The following is a 15,290-nucleotide window of genomic DNA, read 5'->3' as shown; positions in this document are numbered from 1 at the left end:
TAAAAAAGTATTCGGTAATGTAGACAAACAAAATTGCTTCATAGTTACATATTGGAAGTTACATAACATTCAAGGATTACCATTTTTATTGTCAGCTTTGATGTCACTTTATGAAGGCTTTTTGGCCAATTATAGAATAGATTGATGATAATGATATGATGAATATCTGTATCATTTCATATCTTTTAAAAACAAAGTTTTATACCAACGTTTTCTTTTTATTTGCTCAACAATTTTGGGGAATTTTGGGACTTGGTTGCTTCATTAAGTTGAGTGTAAAAACGTTTCAACTATTAATTGTTATTTACAAAAGGGGTAATTTTGTGCATCATCATTGGGAGTGTACATCAATTTATCGGCCATTATAATATAAGGTTATAATTTATAAAGGTGTCATATATATAAACCTTTCTTAAAAGTTAAAAAAAAAACTCTCTCCCGTCACCCAGCATTAGTGGAAAATTTTTATAAAGGAAAATTTAAATAAATAAAGGGATTATTCATTATTCTTTGTATTTTTTTTTGGGGGGGGGGGGTTATAATAAAGGTGTCATATATATATTATGGAAAATTTTTATAAAGGAAAATTTAAATAAATAAAGGGATTATTCTTTGTATTTTTTTTTGGGGGGGGGGGTTATATTCAAAATCAAGTTCAACCCTTTCTTTTCATATAGCAACCCTTCTTAAATAGGGGAGGGGGGGGAGACTAGTGTAAAATAAACAGCCCATTGCCCTTCCCTTTATTTTGGGGGGGGGGGGGACTATAAAGGTGTTAACTGTTACTTACATGTAAAACCCTTTTCCCCCACCCATATATGTTTGATGATATTGACCTCTAGGCTCTAAATGCGGATGCCACTTATTTTAAAGGGTATGTAAAGATAAAATTTTTTCATGCTATTAGACTATTAGTATTAACAAATTAAAAATCTTAACATTTTCTAAATAATAAATATCGAAGATTGATTTTACGGCATTAGGTTGGTTTATTCGAAGATTGATTTTACGGCATTAGGTTGGTTTATAAAGATAATTTACATTTTACAAATTTGTAATTTAAAGTTAAATTGTAGGTTGGCGACGAACGAGAGATGGGCCAGCCAACTTCAAGTTACTTGGATACTAAGGGGAGAAGAAACGGCGGCGCAACCGCCGAAAACTGCCGAGAAAAGGCAAAATAAATTTCAGCGGCTTATCGGAAGGTAATGAGGAAATTACATTTTTGCATACAACCCCTTTATTTTAATGGCTTTCTCTACCTTTTGACCGCCTTTCTCTTTCTTTTAATGCGTAATTAGTTTTTATATACGCATAAAATAAACTTATAAAGTTAATTATTTTTTAATATTTGATTTTGCAGTGTTTTTATACGTATATTGTGAACGTTTTGAAATTGAATTGAAATTGAAATTAATTATATCTGCATTTGCATTATGAAAAATACTAATTATTAAATTATTATTTATTACCTTAATAATTTATTTCAGTATAAATATCCGAACGAATAATGAAATCTAGACCCAGCAGCACGAAACGAAGGAGCCAGCGAATACTTGAACGACGTCAACGACTTGACCCAGGTATAATATATATTGAATTCTATTTATTTTTAGTTATTCCAAGTGTAATATAATGAATAAATAATCTTTATACAAAGGATCTCGCTAACCGATGAACCGATCGGGTTCTCCTTTTTACCTTTTAATTTACCTTTTTAAAAGCGAAGCTTTTCTATAATTATGGTCGGTCCGTCCGATTTAGAAAGCGTAGCAACTCTATAATCATTACCAGAATGTCCGTACGTCCATTTTAAACATGTTGATTTTTCGTCCGAGATAGTTAGCTTTTATTCGTTAATTTTAGGCATGTTAGAATTGTCCTATCGCTTTCAAACTTTGCATGATGTAGTTACGTACGATTTAGAAAGCGAAGCAACTCTATAATCATTACCAGAATGTCCGTAAATCCCTTTTAAACATGTTGATTTTTCTACTTTTATAACAACAAAATTTTATGTGATCTAATTATCCGTTTGATCTGGTTTTTGGTATATTGATTCCTTGGACAACAAAGAATAATATTATAAGCGAAGCAAGCAACTCTATAATTAAGTCCTAGAAATGTAAGTATAACCATAAACATTATCGGTTATCCTGTATGAAGCAGTTTTCCAATAAATTTACTTACAATTTTGCTTCGACTCTTATACTTTATATTTAAATTATTCACTTCAGACACTATACAAGTGTTAATGTCCGTTTGTCCTACCGTTTCAGTGCTTCGCTTTTATGGATGTTGTCATCGTTGTTTTAAGTATAGCTACTCTTTAGTTTAATTATATTACTGTAGTAAAGTTTAAACTTTTTTAAAGTTAAACTGTCCGTTTGTATAAACTATAGGACTAAGTTAATAAATTTATTTAGTGTATAAGATTTAATTCATTAAGGTGTGGCTGTTGTAATACTTTAACACTCCTGCGTTTGTCCACTCCGACGTTTGGGACTCCTGCGTTTGTCCACTCCGACGTTTGGGACTCCTGCGTTTGTCCACTCCGACGTTTGGGACTTTGAAATAATAAATAAGATTTAATTTATTAAGGTGTGGCAGCTGTTCCTCCTGTTGCTGTTGATGATGGCCATGGACGGGTTGTTCAACCAAGAGGACAAGGTATTATATATAATCATATTTTTATTATTACCTATTCCAAGTCTTATATATCTTGTACATATTAACCTAACCTAACCTGTACAGAAATACTTAAAATTAATATTTTAATTTAACACTCCTGCGTTTGTCCACTCCGACGTTTGGGACTCCTGCGTTTGTCCAGTCCCCTTACTTTGAAATAATAAATAAGATTTAATTCATTAAGGTGTGGCTGCCGTTCCTGTTGAACCCCAGCCTGATGGGAATCGTCGAGGACGCCGTAATGCTCCAAGAGGACAAGGTATTATATATAATTGGGACTCCTGCGTTGAGATATTTTATGATTTTGAAAAATTAACCATTTAAATTAATAGTAAATATCATACAGAATTGCTTACATGATTATTATAAAACAAGGATGAAAACATGCATAAAAGAGAAGCTCCAAAAAAATGCGTCAAAAAATCTAAGCTGGATCTTTAATTAAAATGTATTTTTTTTGGCTCTTTAATTAAAATGTATTTTTTTTGGCTTTTATGGAACTAATTGTAATCTACAGAAGGGAAAATCACTGGGGATGTACATCGATCTATCGACCACCCTCCTGAGAGATTTTAATTTTAATTTTGATTTAATTTATTAAGGTCATGCTCAACAGGTTTACCAGATGGGGAACCATAATAATGTTGGTGTTGCTCCGGGCCCGGCTCCCCATCAAGCACCACAGCCCCCGCAACAACAGCCGGACCCCCCACAACAACCAGACGCCATTCCAAACCCCCCCCAACAGCCCCCCCAACAGCCCCCCCCACAGCAAGAACCTCGTGAGCGTCGTGAGCGTGTCGTACCGGCTATTTTTAATTTAACTATAGGTGCGCACGCAACAGTCAATATCAACAATAATCAATTTGAATTCTATTTAAATTAATATTTATAATTTTGTAATATTATTTCATAATAGAATTCAAATTGATTATTGTTAATTTTGCAATATTATTTCAATTTGTATATACTATTTAACTATTTTTCTATTTTGTGGTGTTATCCCCCCCCCCCCCCCCCCCCCGACTAAATGACTGGATTAGGTTAGGCTTTTCTCAAATTTATACCCCCCTCCCCCCCCCCCCCCCCCCGACTAAATGACTGGATTAGGTTAGGCTAGGTTAGGTTATATGGCTAGGGGGCCGAGCGCCCGCGGTTATTTTTATTGGTGGGGGGGGGGGATAAAAATTGTAAAAATCTATTTTGTATTTTCAAATTTTGTATATACTATTTTTGATATATTTATACTTTATTTACTAAATTTGCAGATTTTTTAAAGGGGTAGTTTCACGAAATGCATTTAAACTTAATTTAGTGAACCGCATATTTTATCCTGGTTAAATGGTTAAACTACATTTATATGGCATATATTTGAAAAAATTTCAATTTTCTACCACATAGTTTTTAAAATGTCAAGACTTGAAAATCGTCTTTTTAAATTGCATATATCACAAAAAAGACAATTTTAAGGTCTTGATATTTTAAAAACTACGTGGTAGAAAATTGAATTCATTTCAAATATATGCCATATAAATGTAGTTTACCCATTTAACCAGGATAAAATATGCGGTTCACTAAATTAAGTTCAAATGCATTTCGTGAAACTACCCCTTTTCTTTAGTTTTAATATTTTCATTTAATTTTTTTTTCAATTTCATTGTTTCATTTTCATTTTTTAGTAGCAAATCTACTTTATATTTCTAAATGTAAATATGTCTGTCTGTCTGTCTGTCTGTCTGTTTTTTTTTCGTTTTTCAATTTCATTGTTTCATTTTCATTTTGTATTTCATTCATTTCATTTCATATTCATATTCGTGATAAAAATAAATGTGATAAGAAACTCGAAATAATACACTTTTTTATTCATTCTTATGGTCGGTCCGTCCGATTTAGAAAGCGTAGCAACTCTATAATCATTACCAGAATGTCCGTACGTCCATTTTAAACATGTTGATTTTTCGTCCGAGATAGTTAGCTTTTATTCGTTAACGATGCAAGAAATAGCTATTGATAATTTTAAATACGTGGAACGCTTACCTAACCTACCTAAGTTTTATCAAATAACTATATCAAACGTCTCTCTTCCTTGGATACAAACGGCTGCGCCCCTAGCATTTAGAGGCTCTATATTCGAACCTACCTACCTACCTACCTAAGTATATCAAATAACTATATCAAACGTCTCTCTTCCTTGGATACAAACGGCTGCGCCCCTAGCATTTAGAGGCTCTATATTCGAAGGGATATGAAAGGGCAGAAAAATAGCCTAAAACCATCTAAGGACCTATACGAAGCTGTACTGTAAAGGAGAACCATATAGGTTCAGTGGTTAGCGAGATCCTTAGCTACAGACAAACAGAGCTTACTTCTTTATAAGTTTACTAGCGGCTACGCCCCTAGAGGCCTCTAGTGGCACTTTAAATGTTTTTGTTTGTTAAAGTTAATACTATAGCTATTGATAATTTTAAATTTATGTCTTCAATTCAAAGTTAAAATAAGTACACAAATAATCACGGCAGAAACATAAGTATTTCGTAAACATATATTAATTAACGACCTAACTAAACTTTAACTATATCAAACGTCTCTCTAGCCTAAAACCATCTAAGGACCTATACGAAGCTGTACTGTAAAGGAGAACCATATAGGTTCAGTGGTTAGCGAGATCCTTAGCTACAGACAAACAGAGCTTACTTCTTCAATTATAATTCAAATTATAGAGCAGCATCGCAATTACAAATTAAATTAAATAAAAATAAGAAAATTATTTTTCATAGTTTTATTATTATAGCATATATATGTCAAGTTATTTATGTGGAATCTAACTAAATATTCACAGGAATGCGATCTCAACTCAACGCAACATCAATGATCAATCGATAATGATCACAGACTCATCAGAGTCATCACCTTCACCTTCGCTCGCGCCACCTTCGTGTTCCAGAACTTCCAGGATGGCGTCAATATCGTCATCATCGGAAGATGGATTTACATCGCCGGAGATATCGGAATATTCGTCTTCATCTGATGATAGATCTACTGTGCCATCTAAATTAATCGCACGGTCATAGACAGCTAACGCCTGGATAACGTCGTCACGGTAACCGTTGCATTTGGCTTCCATTTGCTGCAGAACAAGTTCATTTTCTTCGCGTGTACGCTGAGAAGATGGAAGGGCTTGGTGAAGGAATTGGTATATACCAATTCCTTCACTAAATAGTCTGATCGCCTGCATATTACGAACACTCTGAAACCCCGACCTGTAAAGCAGGTTAGATATATCTTTAAAAGATCTGTGTAGGACCTGATAATGGGCGTACCATCCAGGCATCAGGTCGGGGTATAAACTTGGTTCTGGATCTGTGCAGGTAAGAGTACGGGGGAAGTAAGGAACCAAGTCATCCATCGCTACCGGCTTGCGCCTGCGCCCAACTCTGACTCTCTGTCCTTGTTCCGCCATAATAACGATAGCAAAAATAAAACAAATGTTCAAATGTTGTCACTTCAAAGGTCTGTAAGCAAATGAAATTTCAAGGAATCATTAATTACCCCCTACAAATTTTTCTTTGTTGTTGGTTTCCAAGAAATTATTAAGATTTATAATATTCTAGATATCTTCAAATATGAAGGGAATGGGATGTGTGAAATATTTTTAACAAGGATGACAATATCCATTAAAGCAAAACATTAACATAAATGCATTAGTATAATCAAAATTATAAGTAAGTATTCTGTCTATAAATTATATAAATACTAACATACTGACGTCTATAACCAACACAAATTATAGAAAAGCTTCGCTAATTCCTAGTATTTTGAATTTTCCATATGTTTTGTTTTGTTTTGTTTCTTGGGGGGGGGGGGGAACATTAACATAAATGCATAAGTATAATTATAAAGTAAGTATTCTGTCTATAAATTATATAAAATAGTAATACTAACTGACGTTTATAACCAACACAAATTATAGAAAAGCTTCGCTAATTCCTATTTTCCATATGTTTTGAATTGTTAACTTATTTCTTGGGGGGGGGGGGGGAGGGGTCAATATTTGTATCGTAAGTTGTAACGGTCAACCTTCAAATAGGGGAGGGGTGAGACTACACTAGTATAATAAATTATAATCTTACCCACTCCCCAAGTTAAAAATTAATCGTGACCCCCCCCCCCTCTCATATATATAAACATAGTGAAAATGAAATTATAAGAATCCTTGTTACTCTATAATTAAGGTATGTCCATACGTCCCTCCGTCCGAGTCTTTTTACGGAAATACACTATATTGTTATATATAGAAAAAGATTGTTATAAATGTTTTATCACGTATTTTACAATTTTTTTGTCCATTTTCACCGCTCATTATGAATATGGGCGGAGTGGTAATGCGCGCCCCCCCCCCCAAAAAATCTCATAATTTTTAACATTTTCTCCATGTAACCCCCTAAAATTGGGGTTGGTGTTGTATGTAATAAATATTAGGAGGTAATAGGATATCTGTTTAGCTCCCCCCCCCCCCCCAAAAAAAAGGGGGAAAAACATAAATATTAGGAGGGGATAGGACAGTTGACAATAATAAATAATAATCAAAATGCTGAACTGATAAGAAATAATTAATAAACAATTTTAAGTTTAGGCAAATTTAGGATTATGTAATTGTAAATTCAATTGTTTAAGTTTTAACGTTTTTCTATTAGCTTAATGCTTCAAAAGACAACCATACATTGTTCCAAATGGTCTATTTATTATTCATAATTTTAGAGCTTCGCTACTTATGTATGTTTTATTAGGTAGACATGTAAGAATTCTGCTAATTTCCCCTTTGAGGAGGGGGGGAGGATTTGATGCTTAATCTTTCATGTCACACGGTCCACGGATAAAAAACAAATATATAATATCGTAACCAACCTGGTAATGGTATGGTAATAATTGGGATGGGGGGGGGGGGGAGAAACAAGATTAAATTTGGATTTAATACGATGAAATTATAGTAAATAAATTAGCCGTTAGAGGGTAAATATTTCAAATTGTTCTTAAATTTATACTTTCATCATTCATTGGTAAGAAAAGTTAAAAATTATATTTCAAGTTTTAGAAACCTATTTTTAAGAAAAGTTACATTTGAGACGAATTGATTTCACAAAGTATTCGGTAATGTAGAAAACAAACAAAATTGCTTCAAAGTTACATATTGAAAGTTGGAATATAGATATCTTCAGTGATACTATATTCTCTTTATAACACTTTATGAAGGCTTTTTGGCCAATTATATTATAGATTGATGATAATATCTGATAATATCATTTCATATGTTTTAAGTTTTAAAAACATTCTTTCGCAAGGAAGGGAAATTTAAATTTTTTAAAAAGGGTCAACTAAATAACATGACACGGATATGAAGCAAAATTGTAAGTGAATTAGTTGGAAGACTCTAATTGCAATAAAACCTACTCTTTTTGAATAAAACAAATATACAAAGTTTTTACTTTTTAATTCGTTCGTTCTTTAAGACAGATAGCTATTTCTTTCATAGTTAAACGGCTCCTCGGGGCTAAAAAAACTGGTTTTAATAATCAAACGATTGTACATTTCTGTTCTGTCTATATATCATAGTTATCATTGAAAACCAAAGAATAAAATAATAGGATGTCTGTTAATCTCCACGGATAAAAAACAAATGAAAAAAATTATATTTGATTTGCAATAAAAACTACTCTTTTTCTGTTCTGTCTACTCTATATATGTCATAGTTATCATTGAAAACCAAAAAATAAAATAATAGGATGTCTGTTAATATCTCTCTACCAAGGATCTCAAATTGAAATCTGAATCTCGTTTTTATGGTAAATAAAATTAACATATCTTCGCTTAATCGCTGTACAATATTTTTTTTTTGGGGGGGGGGGCGGGGAGGAAAAATTTATGTCACCTGATTAAGGAAGGGAAACTGGAAGGGTCAACTTAACTGAACTCACATGAGAAATATGAGATCTTCATACAGAACAATAATTTTCTATAATTAGGGTCAGTTTGTCCGTCGACTATTTGTCGACTATTCTGAACTATTTAAGTGTTATTATCCGTTTGTTATACAGTTTCAGAAATCGTTTTAATCTTACAGAACAATAGCTTTTTTATAATTAGGGCTGGTCAATCTCCGTAAGAAAGCAGATAGCTTTTTTCATTTCTGGTAATGTAGGCATTTGCTTCCTGTATCCGTTTGTCATAAAGTTTCAGTACTAGTTTTTATGGATGTTTTAATCCTTGTTAATATTCCCCAATATACAAGGTATATTGATAAAAGCGTTTTTTTTTGGGGGGGGGGGGAACATTTATGACCGCATAAAGCTAAGGGTCAACTCATGATACAGGAAATATGAGACCTTAGAGAACAAGGACAAATCGTTACAATTTACAAAACTAACTCCAATCCAAATAAAATAAAAATATTTATTTTCATTTTATTTAAGTCAACATAGTTTATTTATTTATTTAGATTATTTATTTCATTAAAGTAAAAAAAGTTATGATTATTGTTTTGTTAGTATGTTAGGTTAAATAATAAATTAGTACATATTACTTGAGTTAGAATGATTAATACATTATTTAATGGTTATTGGTGGTTTATTTTTTAACTTTTCTTTCACTTTATGATATTAGCAAGTTTGATATATGGTTGAGTTGAAATGTAGAAGACAGTAAGCAGGGTGGAGGGTTGGATAATGTAGGGTGTTGGATCTTTGGAAGGTGGATTATTATAGAGTAGATACGCTGAAAGCCTGAAACAAAAAATCTTAAGTCTTAACAGCTATGTGAGGGAGAGGGGGGGGGGTGGTAATTTATCTATCCTTTACAACCCTCTCACATACTCACACGACAATACAAATACACATAATAAATACTAGGATATGACAATGAAAGAAAAATCGAGATTTTTGGAATAAAGAAAGGGGAGAATAAATTATTTAAAAGTCTTATCTATTATACAAATTTTATCTCTAAGTTTTCATATTTATTGAATTGTTTACAAGTAAAACTGATATGGTTCTGATATCGCAAAAACCAATCAACCAATATTATTTTTTTATAATTCATTCTAAAAAAATAAAAAAAACTCATCAATATTTAATTTTTAAAGTTTTCATATTTATTGAATTGTTTAAAAGTAAAACTGATATGGTTCTGAGTTCTGATATCGCAAAAACCAATCAACCAATATTATTTTTTTTATAATTCATTCTATAAAAATAAAAAACTCATCAATATTTAATTTTTAAAAAAAATTGTATAAAAAGTAAAAAAAAACACTGAGAAAATATTAGGTGTAGAGGTTTCGTGTTTTTTCTAGACAGCCATATTGGCTATTTTTCCAAATTTTGACGAAACGAAAAAATTTATTGGAAAATATCAGTAAATATTAACTTTCAGGATCGTAAAAATTTAGAAAAGATTTTAATATTTAGGTTTCCTGTCCAAATTCAACCCTTTCCCTAATTATTATAAACGTCTTTGGACAGTTAGAAAATAGGGGGAATATTAAAGAAATATTGACCCGAGAGTTTCAAATTTCCATCGTCAAAGATCTATTGAATAGATTTCAAGTAGACATATGTCTGGCGTAGAAAAAATACATTAAAGCAAAGAATTCCAAGTATAAGAAGCAAGTAGATTTTTTGTTTAAAAAAACTGATATTATTCAATTTTAAACTAAAAATGAATTAAAATAAGTAAAAAATAATTCTTACAATTAATCTTATGTCTGCAAAAAGTATGAAGTATTTTCTTTTAACATTTTGCCTCATTATCATAGGCATCTATTTAAAGAAAAATTAGATGAAGTAAATGTAAGATTATATAGACAGGTGAAATAAATGTATTTAGACACGACAAATGTATAGATAGACAGTTATCAAATAGTTTTATTGAAAGATAGTTAGATATCCAATCAGTCCAAAGAAATTTAATATTTATAGGCCAAGGCCTACATAGTAAGTTTATGCAAAAACATATACTCAATATACATATAGATAGACATATAGTGCATATAAAAGAGTTAACATATATAGAGATATCAAAACATCTACTAAATATACATATAGATAGACATATAGTGCATATAAAAGAGTTAACATATATAGAGACTAGTGGCTACGCCCCTAGAGGCCTCTAGGGGCACTTGAGGAGGAGAGAGTCGAATTTAAAAATTGAATTTCTTATTTTAGATTTTAAAAGAAGAATTAAAAAAAAAATTTGGGGGTGGCCAAAAAATTTTTTTTTTTTTGGGGGGGGGGGGTGCCCCCCCCCCTCATTTTCAATTTTAGTAAAAAAAAAATTTTTTTTGGAGGGGGGATTTTTCATCTTTTGGGGGGGTTGGGGGTGTCCCACCCCCCAAGAAAATAGTTATAAACCTTCCCGGGACCTATGAAAAGCTACCCTGTTAAGGAGAACCCGATCGGATCAGCGAGATCCTTCGGTACAAACATACAAACACACAAACTCACAAACACACAAACACACAAACATCCTGTTACTTTATTATAAGGATATCAAAATTTAAACTAAATATACATACATATATCCTTATACTAAAGTAACAGGATGTCTGTTTGACTGTTTGTGTGTTTGTACCGAAGGATCTCGCTAACCACTAAACCGATCGGGTTCTCCTTAACAGGATAGCTTCTCATAGGTCCTGGGAATGTTTACAAATATTTTGGGGGAGAGTACTACCACCCTCCCAAGTGAAATCGCCCCTAGAAAAAAATTACCCCCCCCCAAAAAAAAATAAACTAAAGTTAAAAGTGCCCCTAGATCCCTTTAGGGGCATAGCCGCTAGTATAGACATATAGTGTTTAAATTAAGTTAACATATACAGAGTTATCAAAACATATACTGATTATATATGTAAAAGAATTAACATATATAGGGTTATAGAGTGTTACTGTCTGTGAGTCTGGAACAAATCATAATCAAAAACATTATTATAAATATAAGTGAGCATTTTTTCCAACTATAAATAATACAGTTAGTCGGGAAGTCATTGGTCTATTTTTCCAAACCAATTAAGGCGATACACAAACTTACTTTGGGATACTTTTGCATAATTTGGATAAAAAGTAAGATGTTTTTTTAAAGATCAATGTATAGGGTTATGGATTAAAGTTATTGATTAAAGTTATTTTTTCATATAATTTGTATATTATAAAACTTGATTGATTAATATTACATTGAGTTTATAGAAATATTATTTTCAAATCTGTACTGTCAATAAATTTATTCACAAATCAATAAACGACAGGATAATAATAAGACAAATAAGATAAAAAAACAGATGATTTTTAAAAAAATATTGACTTAAATAAATTTTAAAAAATTACTTTAAATTTACAAAAATAGACCAAAAGCTAAACATAAAGGCATAAATCTTGCTAAATTGCTGTGCATAATTATATGGTCCTACACCCATTAAACACCGAGCGCTTTCATTGGACCAGTTTTACTGTGCATGTTAATAAGTAGGAACAACTTTTAATGCCACAAAATTCAGTAAATAGATTAATAGATAAAAACTTTTCTTAATGCAATCTTGTGAATGAATTGTTATTTAGTAGCAAAAAAAAATAGATGTACTAACAAATCTTACACCTCCACCCTTAACATTCGGGCACCTTGCCGCACCTTTGTCAGTCAGGTGGGGGGGGGGGGCATTCAACGCCCCCCCCCCTTTTATCTTAGCTCCTTTTAGAGCTAGAGGGCTGAAAAAATTTGTGCATGTCCCATGTTTGATAATGAATTCCTGACTATAAGTGATTCAAAGTCAATTTTGCTACCTTAACCCTTTTATTTAATAACCTTTGTTTTTAGGTCCTTTTAATTTAATTTCTTTTTATGAATATTTAAATTTTTTAAAAAATATTTTTTCCGAAAATGTTTATTGTCTTGGTAACAATGTGTGTATGTTTCCTTGTCTAATTCCATTTCATTAAAACCATTTTTTCCTTATCATTAAGTCAATCGAAGACGACTTTTGTGCTGTCTGTGAACGCAACATACACCCTTGAGAGCGCGTCCCAAACAAACAAAGCTTCATTCTTTTGTTTATAGCCATGTTTGGTTGTGAAAACTCATGTATTGTCAATTGATATGTGTGTTAGCGCTGCTTAGATTCCCTCGCATGCTTTCCTGCTTGATGAGTGTATGTTCTAGGTAAGATTATTTTTCGCGGTGAACGAATATTTGATTTTTTGAATGATTTTTTTAGCAGCAAAACTGATAATTTTGTTTTCTTTAATTTTCATTGAAAAAACCAATTTAAATTGATTTATTTATATGTACGAACGTTTAAACACGTATTTTTAATGATTCTATCTAAAAATTATAAATTTCTATTATGTTTTAGCCATGAAAAAGCAGATTTTTGACATTTTTGTTTGTTTAATTTTTATGAAAATCACCAAACCTATCGCATAAGATTTCCAAAAAATTAATCTTTTAAAAAACTTATTTTGTTCTGAAATGATATTAAAATTATGTATTAATTTTGTTATATTTTTCAGTACCACCAGTTTCATGGAATTCAATAAATTCTCATTCGTAACCTGTACTAATTTCACTCTGGGAAAGTAAGAGGATGTTCGGTCTAATTGACCTTAAGATATCAGATACGGCGAGTCTTAACCGCCTACCGAGACATTTATCTTTATGTAAATTTATTATTAGAAATCTCAAATCATAAATTTCGGCGGCCGCATTTGTAATTGGCAGCTGCAAGCCGCAACAGTTGGGGGTCAGCGGGAAAAAGCTTAAGTTTAAATCTGGAGTGTCTAAATCAAAAATTGCGGTCACAGGAGGCTTTTAAAGATTTCTGGAGTCCTGGAGGATCAGGCCCTCAGGATCATAACTGGAACCTGAAATTTACTTAAACATCTATATTTCTGATAAGGATTTACTACTAAAGGATATTTTAGTTTTAAGCTAAAATGCTTTGTTTAAGTCAAAAAAATTGACTTTTTACCTGGATGACCCTGCCAGTTGCTTGCATCCTATTCCCGCCAGGATGGAGATATTACAAAAAAATAACTCCCAGTTATGTGTAATACCCATATTAAAAAAGTCACACAGAAAATGAGATAAAAAAAAACTGAGGGGGGGGGGGGCGTTTAAAGCCCTCCCCCTTCCCCTTGACCGTAAAGGGTTAAGGCTGCTCTATGATTTTTAAAACAAACATAGATAAATAGACATTTAACATCCAGCAATAGGTTGATCATATTATAAGTATTTTTGTTCCTTCCAAGCAACAAATTCTACCTTTGTTCGTTTTATAACAACTTTGGGGACTTTTTATTAAATTTGGATTGGTTGGTTCATTAGGTTGAGTTTTCAAACTTTTAGCCACTTATTGTAATCTATATAAGGGTAATTTTTTTGCGCCATAATTAGTTATGTACAACAATTTATCTACCATTGTCTTGACCCTTTCAATCCCTGGATACAATTATACACACAAAGATAGATCGACAAGCAATCCTTAATTGTAAAAGCTAATAATTTGACAGACTTAACATAGATAGATAAATTTATATTGACAAAATCTTTGATATTGCAGGCTGAGAAAAGTTTTAACTTTGTTAAAAGTTTTGGAACTCAAGTATAACTTGATAGAATAGAATGCCAATATGTGGGGTGTCTCCATAATCCAGTAGAATTTTGGAACTCAAGTATAAATTGATAGAATAGCAAGCAAATATGTGGGGTGTCTCCATAATCCAGTAGAATTTTGGAACTCAATTATAAATTGATAGAATAGCATGCCAATATGTGAGGTGTCTCCATAATCCAGTAGAATTTTGGAACTCAAGTATAACTTGATAGAATAGCATGCCAATATGTGAGGTGTCTCCATAATCCAGCAGAATTTTGTAGCTCATGTATAACTTGATATAATAGCATGCCAATATGTGGGGTGTCTCCATAATCTAGTAGAATTTTGCACACAATATTTTTGTGGATAGGGTTTTCCTTGAAGATTTAAATAGGTATCAAAATTGTTTTCGGCTATTTACTTATTATATCACAGTCTTTCGATGGTTTTAGCTATTTTCAGTATTCGAATACTGGACCCCTATCATACAAAGTAGGGAGTTACCATTAGTATCTTGATACCCATTGAATCGGATGGAATTTCTATTTAAGGAAAACTTAATGGAGGACCTTAGATTGACTTAAACTATTCATTTTTCATGGAATGGTTTTAGGCTATTAAACCCTGCTTTGCCCTGGAACAAAGATCATCCAGATGCTACAACCCATTCAGATTGTAAAATGCCTTAAATACCCTTTAATATTTGCTAAATAATAGCAACCCAAACATAAAATATTGTATAACCATATCAATATGTTCATATGGGTTAAAATAGCTGGGCTGACAGTTAAAGATGACTAATAATAAAATGCCATTTATCGCGGTCGTACGCGGTCATACGCAATGTTGTATGGGTGACGCAAATTTCAGATCTCAGTTTTTGCTATTTGATGTACTTATTTCTCGATAAGATAAACGATAAGATTATCTAATTCGCTTTGATATAATGATGATTTTTTCT

General features: G+C 32.0%; 3 protein-coding genes across 3 annotated transcripts in view; 1 reads left to right on the top strand and 2 right to left on the bottom strand.

Annotated features, from left to right (window-relative positions):
* The window catches only part of LOC145325804 (dnaJ homolog subfamily C member 27-like), a 31,226-nt gene that overhangs the window by 4,446 nt on the left and 11,490 nt on the right, over window positions 1-15,290 (bottom strand). The gene's annotated exons all lie outside the window — the stretch shown is intronic.
* Window positions 788-3,614, top strand: LOC145325350 (uncharacterized). The gene is made up of 3 exons (XM_080168352.1): window positions 788-2,670; window positions 2,876-2,950; window positions 3,294-3,614. Exons 1-3 carry the CDS (start codon window positions 2,632-2,634, stop codon window positions 3,513-3,515), a joined length of 336 nt encoding a protein of 111 aa, XP_080024478.1. The 5' UTR covers window positions 788-2,631; the 3' UTR covers window positions 3,516-3,614.
* On the bottom strand, window positions 4,622-6,303 carry LOC145325349 (uncharacterized). Its single transcript, XM_080168350.1, has 2 exons — window positions 4,844-6,303; window positions 4,622-4,737 (listed from the first exon to the last, which is right to left on the bottom strand). Exon 1 carries the CDS (start codon window positions 6,149-6,151, stop codon window positions 5,564-5,566), a length of 588 nt encoding a protein of 195 aa, XP_080024476.1. The 5' UTR covers window positions 6,152-6,303; the 3' UTR covers window positions 4,622-4,737; window positions 4,844-5,563.

Source organism: Acartia tonsa, chromosome 8, assembly GCF_053477335.1.
Source record: "Acartia tonsa isolate MP-2025a chromosome 8, ASM5347733v1, whole genome shotgun sequence".
NCBI classification, from domain to species: Eukaryota; Metazoa; Arthropoda; class Copepoda; order Calanoida; family Acartiidae; genus Acartia; species Acartia tonsa.
Note: the sequence above shows the minus strand (reverse complement) of the source record. Positions and strands in the feature narration are given on the sequence as shown.

Coding starts and splice junctions, on each gene's coding strand:
- LOC145325350 (XM_080168352.1), top strand. CDS start 2,632: ATGATGGCCATGGACGGGTTGTTCAACCAAGAGGACAAG. Junction 2,671..2,875: donor TGTTCAACCAAGAGGACAAG/GTATTATATATA, acceptor TAATTCATTAAG/GTGTGGCTGCCGTTCCTGTT. Junction 2,951..3,293: donor TAATGCTCCAAGAGGACAAG/GTATTATATATA, acceptor TAATTTATTAAG/GTCATGCTCAACAGGTTTAC.
- LOC145325349 (XM_080168350.1), bottom strand. CDS start 6,151: ATGGCGGAACAAGGACAGAGAGTCAGAGTTGGGCGCAGGCGCAAGCCG.